This window comes from Opisthocomus hoazin, chromosome 7 (genome assembly GCF_030867145.1).
Source record: "Opisthocomus hoazin isolate bOpiHoa1 chromosome 7, bOpiHoa1.hap1, whole genome shotgun sequence".
In the NCBI taxonomy this organism is placed as follows: Eukaryota; Metazoa; Chordata; class Aves; order Opisthocomiformes; family Opisthocomidae; genus Opisthocomus; species Opisthocomus hoazin.
In genome coordinates this window covers 18,086,048-18,100,747 of record NC_134420.1, presented here as the reverse complement: position 1 = coordinate 18,100,747, position 14,700 = coordinate 18,086,048, and the positions used below count along the sequence as shown (strand labels likewise).

Genomic DNA, 14,700 nt, shown 5'->3' with positions numbered 1-14,700 from the left:
GTGCTTCTCGTGTGAACTAGAAATACATCCTGTTTCTTCTTTTATCAGATGTGCACTTACCATTTCATGAAAACATCAGGAGAAGCTAGTCGGCAATCCCCTTTTCTATTGAATATGCATTTAGAAGTGAATTCTTTTACTGAAGTTTTGAGGACATTTTGGAATCAGCGTGCTAATTTTTTTGTTCTTGCTTTACGGTCTGGTCTTACAGAAAGTTAAGGCAACTGCAGTAAAGACAAGGGAAGAATAATAGTGAAGAAAGCTGAAGGAGAAAAGTTAATACCTGTTTCATAACACTAACAAAAATATAGCTACTGAAATGAAAAATAACTGTTCCTTTAGTAAAGTAAAAACAATGAAAAGATTGACGCAGCCCATATGTGGGTGTGTATGTGTTTATGTAACATGGGAAAAAATTTGTAAAAAACTAAGGATAGTGGTTAAATGTTTGTCCTCCTGGTAGTATCCTAGTCATGATGCAATTCTCAGTAAAGTGTACTATAATTATACAGGGAAGTTGCTATTTGCGTAGTGGAACACAATGTATTTTCCCTAGTTTCAAATAATTTTTAGAGCAGAATGTCAAAAGAGAAAGGCTCACATACTGTGCATTGGAGCACGCGTGCTTCATGCATATAATGTACCTTCAAAGTGCGGAAGTAGCTCAGGATGCAGGATGAATACATATCCTAATATTCGCTTTCACCTTCCCTATAAGAAGCCTAGAAAAATGCTAAATACTTCAGGTTGTGTGTATCGCTGAATTTAGATAAAATTTGCTATATAAAATTTGATTTATATTTATCTTGCTTTAGAGAGGGGCTCAATTTCACTTGTACCTCAGAGGAAGTAGTGGCAGAGATGGACTTTTGAGAAGCGTGGAGTCATCCTTCCCCTCTTCTGTTAACGCGCAGCATTTGTCTTCCCTCTAGCACTCACCTGCCTGTACGTCCTTGCAGTAACACTGCAGCTTCAGGGCCTTTTCCGAGTCATGAAGCAATTTTCATCAAGCATTTGAAAAAGATGTCTTTGCTGTGTTCATGGTACTTGTATTTCTCAGCAGCTAAGTAGAAGTATGATAATATGACATTATCACCCATTGATCCTTGTCTCAGTACATATTGATATGGACAAAGTCCTGAAAGCAAGTAGTTTAGGAAAAGGATGTGTTGGGTTTTGTAAGATGCTTGAAGTATAATACCATCAACGGGTGAGATTCAAATCAAATGGGTACGTGAATGCACTTAAGCCATTTTCGTTATCAGAAAATCAAAGCATGAAAACTGCCTATATTTCTGCAACAAGTTTTAGGAAAATTACAGGCAGGTTACCTTTGCTGCATGGTTTGTGTGGCTGTGCCTACAGAAGTGTATGTCCCACACACAACCGAGCTCTCGGGCAGGCAAGGCTGGCAAGCGCAGCAAAGACCCAAGCCAGCGCTGCTGTGAGAATGCTATGGGTTCTTGCGTGTAACATCTTGACTATAACCAAGTGTCAAGAATTGTCCTAGAAAATTTCAAGCATTTTTTCAGTAAACTTACAAATCTCTCATTTAACGTGCTGAAAGAGAACTGTTAATGTTTTCAAGTGGCTCGAAATGCTCAATCAGCAGAATGTTAGGTTTGAGGATTCCTCGAAGGTGAGATCTTCATGGTTTTACTTCCATCACATTTTGAAATGCAGCTGTGTAACTTCAGCAGAGGTGAGTCCCTGTGACAAACTTGTTAGTGTCTTTTTGTTGCCAACCGTGTGTCGCACGCCTTTACGTGCACGCTGACCCAACAGCCAAACAGGTTTAGAGCTGTGAAGTGGCCCCTCCTCTGGGCTGAGCTGCCGCAGTGCAAGCAGTGTTTGCACAGCTTGGCAAGGCTGAATGACTGCTGGAAATTTTTTCATCTGTTTTATAATTTTGAACTATTTCATGGTTTAAGTTGGGTACTTTATGGCATCGTTTTGCATGGCAGAAGTTGTTATTGGCCTCCTGTCGCTCTGATCTGTGCTGGTCCTGCGAGATATAAAGAAATCAAATTAGCTGGGATGCAGCATTGTGTGTTTTGAGTTGTATGTGGAATGCAAACGTGCACTGGTCTGGGTGTGAACCAAGTTAATTTTGTGGCTTCTGGATTTTGTGGTCCTGCTTTTCAGAAGTAGTAGCTAAGGAATTATTCTGTAAGTGCCAGGAATTACAATGAATAGCTTCCCCTGTTCAATTTTGTGTAATGTAAGCTGTGTGTGTTTTATTTCGTAATGCATGCCTGGAGAAGAATCTCCTGGAATAGATTTCATGCTTGTTTCATGAATTGTTTTTCCCTCTTGCTGTCATCTAAACGTGATGTTGCCAGATAAAATCATTTGCTGTACTGAAATGAAGCCATTCTTCACACTAAGGAGGGAAAACTTGTGTTTCGTTAGTGGCTCTTCATCTGTCTGAGAAAACTCTGCAAGTTCACTCCCAGCATCTCCCCTTTTTTCTTCTGTGCCTTTCCCACACAAGCAGAGATAGTCCTGACCAATAACAGTGCTGACACAGATACCCTCCTTTCCTGTGCTGATTACACCTTTGACTCCTTAGTCTAGAGTTCTGTGCCAATTTGCAATTAGGGTTTTGTTTTCAATGCCATATTTACCTCAATCTGTGAAAACAGTAGTTGTGTTCTAAAACTTACAGGGAGCGTTCTGTATATATGTAGCAAGTTGCTCCAAATATGTTAAACAATCCCTGGGGATAACTTCTGAGCCAAGTTTTAGAAGTTTTACCTCTTTATATGAAGCTTGAGGTCCAGCGTCTTTGGGGGAGGGCAGGAAAAGAACAGGAGTCTTTCATTTTAGCTTTACTGTATGAAACACATCTGCACTAATGCTTCCCTGGAGTGCAGCCTAGTTAAACTTTAAAATTAGGGCAAGAAAAAGGAATGGTAAAATGTGAGATGAAATTCTCACTTGTGTTATCTCTAGGAAGAAACTAACAGTGGCTGCAGTGGTATAAATTAAGCACTCAGTCTGTGAGTACCCCATGCAACCTATCAGCAGGTACTCTGCTTAGTAAGACTTCTTCCTCATTCATTAGCTTCACTGGCACATTTTTACGTGTTTGTTTTCTTCTCTCCTCATACCTCGCTGAAAGAAAAAAGAGGGATTTTATAATATCCGAGATAGCTGCTGCCTGTCACTGGAGCTTCAGTGTCACCTAGAGCTATTGCCAAGCTTTTGCCCAGCAAGCTTTGTCTATGTGGAAGACAGTTTTATGAGGGTGATAGATTTGAGCTGTTTATTTGCAAATATTTTCCAGTTTGTTGTTCCTTTATATGGTAGTGCCAAGCATATTGTTTTGCAAACTAGAAAGAGGAAAAACTCTCTGCCTCCTGAGGCTGTGTTATTGCGATGTTTTATTATTTTGGAATGAACTGTGTAGGAAAGGTACTGTATAGACTGCTTCCTCCGTCACTGAAATAGGGTGCTATATAATGGTATACAACACCTTAGTACAGAAAGTAAAGAACCTTTTCAGTTGAAAGCAGGGGAAACTTTAAGCAGAATGCGGTAATCTTGGAACTTGCCCGGGATTCAGAATAATAACTTCTAGAAACAGAAATTATTTTTAAAACAGTGAGGCTTGTGTGGTCACTGTGTAGTTAGGAAGACCAATTTCTCCTGCTGTTATCTCAAGAGTGGAGCTGAAAGTATATCCTTGAAATCTTTTATTTCCCCCTTCACTATGACCAGCTCCAAACCACTCTTTGAGACTGAGACAAATTCGACCTTGACCTGTCTTCTGTCCAAAATCTGTGCCTTTACTGTCCATATGGAGCAGAGCTGCTCGTGCCACTTCTGCTGCTGTGTGAGGATGACAAAATGGAGAGCAAATGTAATCTCAGTTTAAATAGTGTTTAGAGGCAAGCTAAAGGATAAAATGTTTTAATTGCTGATTTTAAGTGGTTCCAGAGACCTGGGGATGCACTGTGAGGTAACTGGAAAGGGTACTTGAGTAGTTGGTAGCAGGGCACGCTAAAGTTAAACAAAAGGGCTAATTAGCTAGCAAAATGGAAACATTGTATGTCAGGCAGGGACATACAATAAATATCAGTTTAGTTTAAAACAGAACTTTACAATCTGATGTTACAAGGCCTTGCTTCTATACATATAAATGCTGAATCGTACATTAATCAAAATAATGGTTATGATCCCCCCCCCCCCCCCCCCTTGTTTGCTTGTCTGGGTTGATACAACTTGCTTTTTTTGCCAAACCTCTGGGTACTAGTGTACATCCCTGTGGTGGCTGCTTTACACTTAATTTTTATGGAACCCTAAAAGGGGCAAATAAATTATGTAACTGTATAACTGCTGCTTATATCATCGTTATAAATACAAAGTGTTATTCACAGAATTTATGAATACCATTCCTTGGCTTGGTCATTGGGATCAGTGTCGAAAACTTTCCATCAGTGTGCTATAAGCATGTACCGTCACGTGTAAGTGGTGGGAAATAGCGCTCCCCTCTTCCCAGCATGCTGTTTTGTCCCTTGCTCTGTGCCACTGGTGATGTTGCTGCTTTGCTGAGGTGTCTGTAGGACCAATACAAGTCGTACAGCCATTGGTAGGTCCCTTCACAGATACTTCTGTTAACATTTTTGTGATGGTTTCAGTACACAACTGGGTGATCTTCCAGGCCTGGCTGGTGGGTAGGGGATACGCTGGGAGCAGGTTGCCACTGCTGAGGTACACTTGTGCCGAGGTGGCTCCAACAGTTGTTACCTGCAGAGGATGTTGAGGAAGCGAGTGGAAAGAGGCTGCCGGTGGCTGTGAACAGGCCGTAAGACGCGCCCTTGAGGAGGTGCAGATGTGCATCCTTCAGAATACGCAGCGTATGTAGAGGTTGAGTACTGCTCTTTCTGGATGCAGCAGCTTCCAAGTAAACCCATTTGTGTGTGTGCACATGTGCTCTGCATCTTGTTAAAGTGTGAGAATCCGCACTGCACGTGTGTTTTAAATTACTTATTTTGATACCATTTAAACAAAGTGTGTGTGCTTAAGTTGTGTTTCCTCTAATAACCTTGTTTCATTTTTATTACTTTGGAGCATTTAAAATTGACTTTGAGATGCTGTGTTTTCCCACACCTTGCATAAAATCCAGTACTACGGGTAAACTGTAGCGTGCCATTGATCCAAAAAGGGGATATTGCTTGAATGGAGGAGAACCGATAGGTGGAGGGGAGGCTGGAAAGGGCGCTGCGGAGACGGGTGGTTGAGCAAAGGGAAGCACCGGTTTGCATAAGCTAACAGAGTAGAGAAGTGAGTCATTTATCTGGGTCAAAGTAAAAAAAAAAAGAGATCAGGCTTAAAAATTTTAAGTTGATCTATCAGTTTTAACAGCAGAGCATGGGTTCCTAACCTGTGTGAGGTGACTGAAGCTCCATCTCTGAAGAGCGAATGTTTAGCCATCGGTCAAGGAGAGGCCAGCTTTCCTAATGCAGCTGTACCACCACAGAACTGTATTTATTTTGGTTTGACCCCTGGATTTTTCTTTAATTTACTTTGGATAGACAGACTTTTATTAAAACTTAAGCTGCTTTGTAACACAGGCTTGGTTTTTTTAGGGTGTTTTTTTAACAAACAACATTCTCTCTGTGCAGATTTCACTGGCGAACGAAACGAGAGCAGCTGCCCCGTCGGCAGGTGTCCTTCCTCCATTGGCCAGGACCGTTGCTTTTTGGTGTTACTGTGACAAGTCTCTGTTACCTGGGGAAAAGATTGAGGGCGCATCAGGTTTGTCAGGGGTCGGATAATGTTCTGTACAGAGCGCTGGGCTGCAGAGTGGAAAGCCCAGCTGTGTTCAGCTGCAGGCTTCCTGTGTGCTGTCAGTGAAGTCATTAAAACTCTGAAGTGGATTGCCTGGAGAGTGGGAATAAAAATCCCTCATGCTTCACAAGGGTGCGGAGGCCTAACTTGGACGTGAGACTAAAGACAGCGCGTAACTGACAGACACCGCTGCCCGGGTCGGTGCTTTGGGGCAGAGTAGCACGTTATTCCTCCGAGTTGCACCGTGTGGCTGCGGTTCTTGGGTTTCTGCAAACAGCAGCCACGTTCCCACCTACTTTGCCAAAGTGATGCCCGGCTGGTGATGGCAGTGCTGGCATGGTTTGTGCTGGGCTTAATTCATTACGTCTGTTGGCCTTCTGTTTGCAGGGGAAGATGTTCGTTAGCAAATGAACTGGAGTGCTTGGCGATACCTGGGGATGTCTGGGGAACTGTCCCTTCCGACTGCAGCTGGAGTTGCAAGTGTATCTAAAATGGCAAAACCGCTGTTTTCTCCAAGATCTCACGGGTTGGGTTTTAGTGTGTCAGGGTAAGTGATGTCCTCAGGGCTTTGTGTTCTAGGTTGTTACACCACACCCATCGCATTTTTGGTTATGATGTGCTCCAAATGCTACACCAGCAAGCTGTGTGCACGACTGCCTGTCCAAAAGGTGTGTGTGGAGGAGTGGTGGTTCTGGAGCGGGGCTAAGGAGCTGGAGGTACAGCACCTTTCTAAGGTCTGTTAGGGAGACTCACGGCAAAGCGGTTTCTCCGAGTAGGACTGCTGGGGTGTCACAACAGACCTTGTGTTTGGGGACGCTGCTTAATCCCTCATCCTCTGAGGACCATTACCCAAGTGCCTGCTCTTAACTCTGGTCATGACAGCAAGGTGGCTCTTGCTGTTTGTGGTTCTGTTCTTCACCCTTCCTCTGTTTAAACCTCTCTGATAAAGGTCTTGATGTCAGTGCTGGGCTGAAGTTCACCATGTAGAACTGTTTCTGGCAGAACCTGTCTAGCTCTGCTCTTGGCCGAGCCCGTGCCGATGTTTGCCACGCAGTCCCGGCAGCAAAGCCAAGCCTTGCTGGCGAGAGGCCTCAGCGTTTCCGTTCTCACCAGGAGCCCAGCGTGGGGCCTGCACCGCAGCCGCCAGCACCGGCAGCCATCCCGGTCCCGGCACATCGCTGCGTCGCGCTGACTCGGGGCTGCCGGGCCGGGTGGCGGAGGGTTCCGCTGCTGGCGGTGGTGCTCGGCTCGGCTGCCGGGGCTCCCCACTGGCCGGCCCGCTGCAGCCCCGCGGCTGCTCGCAGCGGCCTCTGGAAGGTGTCGTAACGCCCTGCCCGCCGCCCGGCCCCGGTCCCGGTGCCCTGGCCTGAAGGGGCCGCTGGCGGGGCGGGGCGGGCGGAGGAGCAGCGCCGTCGCCCATTGGCGGCGCCGGGCGGGGGCCGGGCCGGGCGCTCGGCGGGGGCGGGCGGCCGCTGGCCGGGGAGCGAGGGCGGCGGGAGCCCGAGCCGAGCCCGCCGGCGCCCCGGCGTCTGCCCCGCTGCGCTCCGCTTGGCCCGGCCGCGCCGCGCTCCCCGCGCCGTACCATGGTTGGGGATCACTGCAGCCTCCCCGGTGAACGGCCCGTCCTCGCCCAGAGTCCCAAACCCGGACTGAGCTGCAAAATGGTCCTGCAGGCGGTGGGCAAAGTGCTGCGGTAAGGACGGGCCGGCCGGTGGCGGCGGGCAGGGCGGCTGCGGGAGCGGGGTTTCCCGGGGGCGTGTGCGCGGTCCCGCGCGGGCCGAAGCTGGGAGGGGGCCCCGCTGGAGCGGGGAGGCTGCTCTCGGCTCCCCCGGGTCCGGTGGGGCCGGCCGGGGGGTGGAAGCTGGAACGGCAGCGGCTGCGTGGAGGAGAACAGCTGTCTGCCCGCAGCTCGGCTGTCGAGCTTTGTTTGCGCTCGCTGAGAGCCGAATTTCCAGGGCGTAAGCAGACAGTGAAGGTCTTGGCTTTCCTGAAGAAGGAGCCTGACCGGGGTGCTGTGTACGCTTTGGTATGGTTTCAACAGAAATGTCATAAGGTGAGGGGAAAAACTTGCTCATGTAGGTCAGAAGGGCTGGTGTGAACACTGAGACATGTTTGACTGCTGAGACCAAAACCAGACTCTTTGGCAAAGGACGTGCGGTAATGTGGTCTGGAGGAGTTCTGACCCGTGCTGGTTTGCAGGGAAAAACGTCCCCGCAAGTATTAGGATTAGCAATCTTGCTGTTCAACAACTGCAGCTTTTTATTTTGGTGAGCCGTGTTCAGATACTTTCCTGGGATCTGTGAAGAATAGGAGTGCTGCACCAAAAAGGCGCCTTGTTCTCCCGTGTAACTTTATTTGGCGAGCTTTCGTTTGTGCCTGTTTCCTACCATTGGCTGTCAATTATTAAGTGTTTGTCAACAGAAACATTATCCCTCTTTTCCTCTGACTCATGTCTCTGTTCTCCCCAGGTGAGTTTAGGGGAGCCATTTATTAAAGCAGAGCATTCTGATCACAAAGCAGCTGAGCTCTGGCTGCGACTTAAGCTAGAGAAGTTCACGGGGCTTAAAGCGCTCTGGGTGAGAACAACTGCTTAGAGTTGCTCTTAAAGAAGTGCTATATGGCAGTACTTCTGGGGTTTGGGTGTTTGTTTTTTTTCCTGTTAAAAATACATTCCTGTAGAAAACATTAGTTTAAGGAATTCAGGTTTCTTTTTCAGCTTTTTAACAAGTTTAACATCTCTTCTTTGCTTTTTTCTTTTTTTTTGGGTGGTGGTGGTGCTGGTGTCTATAATTCAATATGGTGTTGCACAGCTGGTCATATCATAAAATCCTTTGGCCAGCAGCTTGCTATTCGTGCTGTGAACATTTTGAAGTTTTTGGTAGCTGTTCTATTGGCAGCACTCCCAGATGTAAATAGATGGGTGCCTCTGTAGGGAAGAATTGCCAAACCTTTTGTTCAGCATCTATGGCAGCTTATTTTAAAAGTATAGGTAACTTCCTGTGACTTAGTAGTGAAACATGTATTTTTATGTCTTGTTCAGTGCACGCTTTTGGAAAAAATGTAACAACCTCATCCTTTCTCCTCCAACTGGAGCATGTGCAGAAATTGTGCATAGTCTTATTTGCTTTTTTCCTGAGGTTTATTTTCTACATGTATTATAAAACTGTTGTGAAACAGGAAAAAGTTGCCATCATACTTGAAGAATTTTGGGCTTTTGGGAACTAAAACCATAACTTTATTTTACTAAGCTTTACTAGATGGGAGTAATTACTATTTTGTAGTAGAGGCTTTTTTTTTTTAATGTGTCTCTTTATTCTGCGTTATCTCCTTTTGCACCCAGTTAGAGAGAAATGTGAAGTCACGAAAACTTCATTTAGATGCCAGACTGGTTCTCTTATTTCTCTTCTTGAATATACTTCACATGCCTTATCTGACCTTATGTGTGTTGCTTCACCTTGCTTTTCATTTTTTGTTCAGTAAAACATATCCTCATCCTCTTCTAGAAAGAGCTCAGACAGCATCACTGGTACTGGCTAGGAACCTAGGTAAATACTGAGCCCAGTCGAAGTTTCCTTATTGCAGAAATCGGGTATTAGTGTTGAAGAAAGTGTGAGCCCAGTGACGGTGAAAGAAGGAACCACATGTGACCTTGTTTAGGCCAAAAATGGTGGCTTGCTGGTGACAGCTGTGATGGGAATTCTTTGAACATAGGCATCCACAGCTGATCTTTGTCCACTTTGTCGTTGGTAGAGAAGAACAGGGAGCTTAGAGATGTGGTTGAATGCAGAGCAATGCCAGCTCGACACAGAGTGACCAGCTCACTCATTAGCACCTATGCTGTAGTCATATGAACTTAAATGAGTTGAATTCCACATTACTGCAATGGTTTACCTTCTGTTTCAGAGTAAGCGTAGGCTTTGAAAGGGTATCAAATACCACTTCTAAGCCCGGCCTGCTGAAACACTGCTGATTGAGTTTTCTGTAGTCATAGAGAAGATGAATTAATCCTAAACTTTGGATGAAGTAATTTTTCTTCTGTTGATCAAGCCTACACATGGCTTGGTGATAGGATCAAAGGATATCTTGCTTGTGCGTAGCCTGGTGTTATGAACAGCCTACTGCATTTTAGCCTTGTTTCTGAGGCATAGCTGGGAACCATCATCATCACCGTTCCCTCTCAGCCCTCCACAGGCTGCCAAGGACTTGCAGATATTCACAATGGATAGGGGATAGAGTGCCTGTCTTCTCTCTAAATTGCCCTCCATTTTTGTCTTTCTCCACGTTGTGAATTATAAAGCTTAGTTGTTCCAGTATGATACTTAATCAGTATGATTTTCTTCCACAGCAGATTTGTTGTACGTTATTTATGTGAGTTGTATGTACTTACAAGTAACTCACTCTCTTGATGCTTTTAATATGCAAGTTGTTTTTGTTAGTTAGTAGGTCCAAGTCCTCCTAGCTGCTGGGTGCCAAATAGTGCCTGTGTCACACACTAGTAATAGCAGCTGCCAAAGGAAAAATCAGTACAGGGAGGAAACAAGGAGGGAAGTGTGAGGAAGCAACAAGGACTCACAACAAGAAGCAGCAGACGTGAGAACCTGAGAAGACTTTTAAAGAGTGTGGGGAAAGACAACTGAACCAGAAGGGGGGAAAATTGTAACAAAAGCAACAGATGTGCTCTCAGCCTTTCTAATTAATTTTTTATGAAAGCTACTCTTAGGTTTATTACTCTTTTAAATGATTAGTGATTCGACTACGAAGAACTCTGGAGATGCATGTATCTTTCATCATAAGGGTTAGTAAACTGTGTTTAACACTTCAGGGAAGGGACCAAGACTACACACTTGCAAGGATTTAAAAAAATTAGAATACCATTAGAAAAGTGTCATCTCCCCTTTAAATTAATCATGGAATAGCTGCGATGAAGTTATATGTATTTCTTAGCACAGTGTTTAATTAGGGCTTTCGTTTCACTTCAGATGTTTTTGAAATATGTTAATCTTATTTTTCTCCTCTCCTGTAATGAATTGTGTAATTATTTAGCCCGTGGCTAGGGAGGAAAAAAACCCAGAATGGATGCAGTTGTTCTGGGTGTTTTGTTGTTGTTTTGTTTTCTACAAGTTGGTGGTTCTGGAGAAAGGTGGAAGGGAAAACAGAAAAAAGAACTATGTAAAAACTTGTAATTTTATTCTGCTTTTTAACATTATTTCGTTAACTGTTCAAGTTCTTTGTGAAGCAGCTGATTACTGTTAGCTTCTTCGCAGAAGTGCGCTTTTTACTGGCCTCGAGTAGCACAAGTGGAAGGAAGGCTCAGGTCCATGAGATCTCCTCTCTTTAGTGCCAGTGGGTAACTGAGCTGGCTGTAAGTGTTCTTCAGAGCCGCGTGCCGATGGCTTCAGGACGCAGCGTTCACCACCTATGCCAGTGCTTGAATCCTGACGGAGACGCCGGAGTGCGGCTCAGAACTGCAGTGCGTTGGCTGTGCCGTGGCACTTCGGGTCCCGCGCAGGCGATTCTCAGAGACTGCTCCTTGTGCAGCTTTGTAGGCAGTGCGTTTCCTTCTTAGTCGCCGGTGAAACCTAGTCCCTCTGGGACAGTTGACTAATGATGGGTGATATGGTGTCAGGAAAGAGAAATGATGTGGGCTACAGAGTTGTGACGTCATTGTGTAATGACTGCTGATAAAATACAGTGTGGTTTCTGTGTATACATAGTCCAGGATGAGCGTGGGAATAGATAACTTGAAACTTCTCTTTCTCCTAAGAGCCTCCATTTTTATAGCAATGTGCAGAGATTGATTTGGATCCCAACCAAAAAATAAAAGAAGCAGCCCCACTCTTGTTCAGTAGATATGCCATTGGCATTGCTAACAGAGTGGAATTTTTACAGGTTCTTTTCAAGAATGTAGTCTCCAGTATTATAAAGTAATTATGAAGGGCCTTGTTTAACATTAGCAAATCTGATTAATTTAGAAGTCTGGGGCCAGGCAGAAGAAAAGGGAGGGAGGGCAGCGTGCAGGGAAGGGGTCTATAGGCAAAATGCTGTTCAGAACCATGTCAGTTATTTTTATCCTGTTCTTTTTCTTTCTCTCTCCCACAACTTTCCATTGTACCAAAATAGTTCAAAATGTTTACGGTTCAGGGCAACTGACATCACTACTTGTCTTGCTGAATCTTTCTGTAACTGGAGCTGATTCCCTGTTCAGCGACAGCCTGTCGGGACTCACCCAGCTACTCGGAAGGGACCAGTGACACTGTGGGGCAGTGACATCTTGTGCTTTGGCAAGGTGTGACCCGGCAGGAGGGGCTTTGTGGTAGCTCTTCTGTGCGTGTTAAAGTACAGACGTGCTTGTGGAGATCGTTCGTTGGCACGAGTGTCCTGTCCCGAGGAGAGAGCAGGTTGCACTGGAGGTGGGCCTGAGTGGCATTGCCAGCCTGGTGGGCTCATCGGGCTAGGACATGCCGCCTGAGGGGTGGCTTTCCCCGCTTGTGCAGGCAGGTATTCCCCAGCGTACACAGGTAGCAGAGTCCGTTCTGGTTGTGGCTGCAAAACTTGTAGTGCGTGGTGCTCTGCTTGATGTTCAGCCCCACTGTGAGCTGTCGGATACCTCTGTCAAAGCCATCAACCAACCTGGTCTCCTTCTGGAGCTCAGGACTTGACGCTGTGCTCTGGAGAGATGCTGTGGCTCACTACCGGTGCAGCGAGCACGCACTCCTCCATTTCTTTGGGATGGTCGTCTGTTCATTCACTGGCATTCGCTGCGGGAACGTCATGACCCTGGGGCGTTTATGGAAGTTGGGGAACCATGTACAATGTATTAACTTTAATGGAGAAGTTGGTGGCTTTCTGCAGAGGTATTTACAACATGGAGCTGTATTTTGGTTATGTGTTCTACATCCTGTGAAGCGATAGCCAGAGTGGGAGGACAGCTAAAATTCTAATGTGTGTTGAAATACCCCTCTAAAGTGTCTGCAGAGCTAGTCCACGAAGGGCACCTGCCTGCGGTTTAACAGCATTTTCCTCTGGTTTAGGGGCAAAAGTATGCTGCTTTTTTCTGAAGATCCCTCCTGGACACTCTAAGAAAAATAGATTTGATTGTAATCTCAAACTTCTGAAAGTATTCACCCTTTTTTTATCTTGTTTCCTTGGTGTGTCTCTGTTTGATTATAGATTTGCCTCAGATTTTAGCTGCTTGTTTCTGCCTGCAAGGTGATTTCAGTTACAAGCAAAGTATGAGCGTGTGACATTCATCCCTCTGGGAGCTGACTACAACTTCTGCTTTGTCTCCTTTCTTGCCGTGTTGTAATAGCCATTTTTCTGGTGCTCCTCTTCATGGAGAAAGTAATCTATTTCACACTTAATTTCTATCTGCTGTTCTCTGGTATTTCAGACCATCTGTACATCCCAAAGTCTTTACCAAGTAGGTTTGTAGGAGGAAAAAAAATGCTACGTGGAAGAGCTTTTCTTTTTCTATTCTTGATGATCTTTGCTGAAGAGATGTAGTGTTAGGAATGCCATCTCCCACCGGTTGATGCCCTGTCTCTAAATTGGCTAAGACAAAATGTATCCATTCCCCTATCATACAGCTTTCTCTGTGACTACACCAAAACTGAGTTTAAGTGCTTTTTTGTTGAGGGGGATTTTCTAATCCTTTTTCTTAATCCCTGATTCTGTGGGGGCTCAACAATGAAGACTTCAGCAAATTGCTGTTAGAGAAGATGTTTCTTACAAGAGCAGCCAGCACCTAGTCTCTGGAAAGAGAAGGGCATTGGGTGTATAGATTAACCCTTTCTTCCAGCTTTGTGAAGAAAAAAACAGTTCTGGGAGTTAACGGAGTCCATTAACACTGGAGATAGGTTGTTTGAGCTTGTCAGAAAATGCTGCTCTGTTAATTTTCCAAGTTCATTTCTGTCTGGTACTGAAATAAGTTTAGAAGTGCTTTTGCTCAGCAGGTACTGGTGGTAGCAGATGCTCCCCAGGTGAAAGGAACATTGTGGATGTCTGTGTAATTCCTTTTATTTTTGAAAAAAGAGGAATCAGCAGTGAGCACAGCTGTTCTCAGAAAGGCTGGTAGTGACAGAATATTAAAACTCTTAGCTCAATACCTGAAAAAAATAATCCTGGCACACCATACAAATTCCATGGAGTTAATGAAGACGGAAGACTTGGGCTTCTCCATGGTGAGCTATGAAAATTCACACAGAGGAGAGATGAAATTAGGTGCCCTTGTCAGCTCCACTTGCACTCCAGACACTTACCCAGATCTGCTCTTCAGTCCAGCATGACCACAGATCCCAGATTCGGAACACCAAAGCCATACAGAGATAAGTGCTGAGAATCAGCAGGATGCATTTCACAGGGGAAAGGAAATTGTGATAAAGTAGGTTTTGCTGATTCTCCGTTATACAAAGTCCTCGATTTTGATGTGACTGCCTTATTTCTTCAAAACAAATCTGTGCAGGGAAAAGATAAAGCTGGGGTCTTGAGACCACCATCCATATGGGACAGAGGGGAAATTGTATTCTGTCTCAACAGAAATATTTTTTTCCTGATGTTTTTCAGGCTACAAAGCTTTTTTCAAGTCTAGGTACATTATTCAAATACATCAAAAAGTTTTTGGTTGTGGATTTCTTTTTGTTGTGGGTTGTTTTTTTGTTTTTTGTTTTTTTTTTTTTTAAACCCACACATCTTACTGGGTAGTTCAGCTAGCTAATCTGTTGGTGATTTCAGCTACAAGCTTTCTGAGAAGGATTCCTTCTGATTTTTGAAGTAGAGACCTAAACATTGAGAAGTAACTGGATCATCCAAAAATGATAGTAAACTACTCTCTTGAGAGAGACTTCACTGGTTAGGGACCATCATTTGTTCCTAAGCAGTGAAACTACGAGTCGTATGGTTATGTCT

At 44.9% G+C, this 14,700-nt stretch overlaps 1 protein-coding gene across 4 annotated transcripts in view; it reads left to right on the top strand.

The window, feature by feature from the left end:
• Positions 1-14,700, top strand: part of MOB2 (MOB kinase activator 2) — a 114,723-nt gene that overhangs the window by 75,021 nt on the left and 25,002 nt on the right. Inside the window, exon 1 of one of the 4 annotated variants that reach the window (XM_075427585.1) lies at positions 6,210-6,343. The exons of 2 other annotated variants lie outside the window; for them this stretch is intronic. In XM_075427585.1, coding sequence (XP_075283700.1) covers positions 6,234-6,343 — 110 coding nt within the window. In that variant the 5' untranslated portion in view covers positions 6,210-6,233. Of the gene's footprint in view, positions 1-6,209; positions 6,344-7,295; positions 7,490-14,700 lie in introns of those variants that run through there. One more of the 4 variants, XM_075427584.1, reaches the window with a different exon arrangement.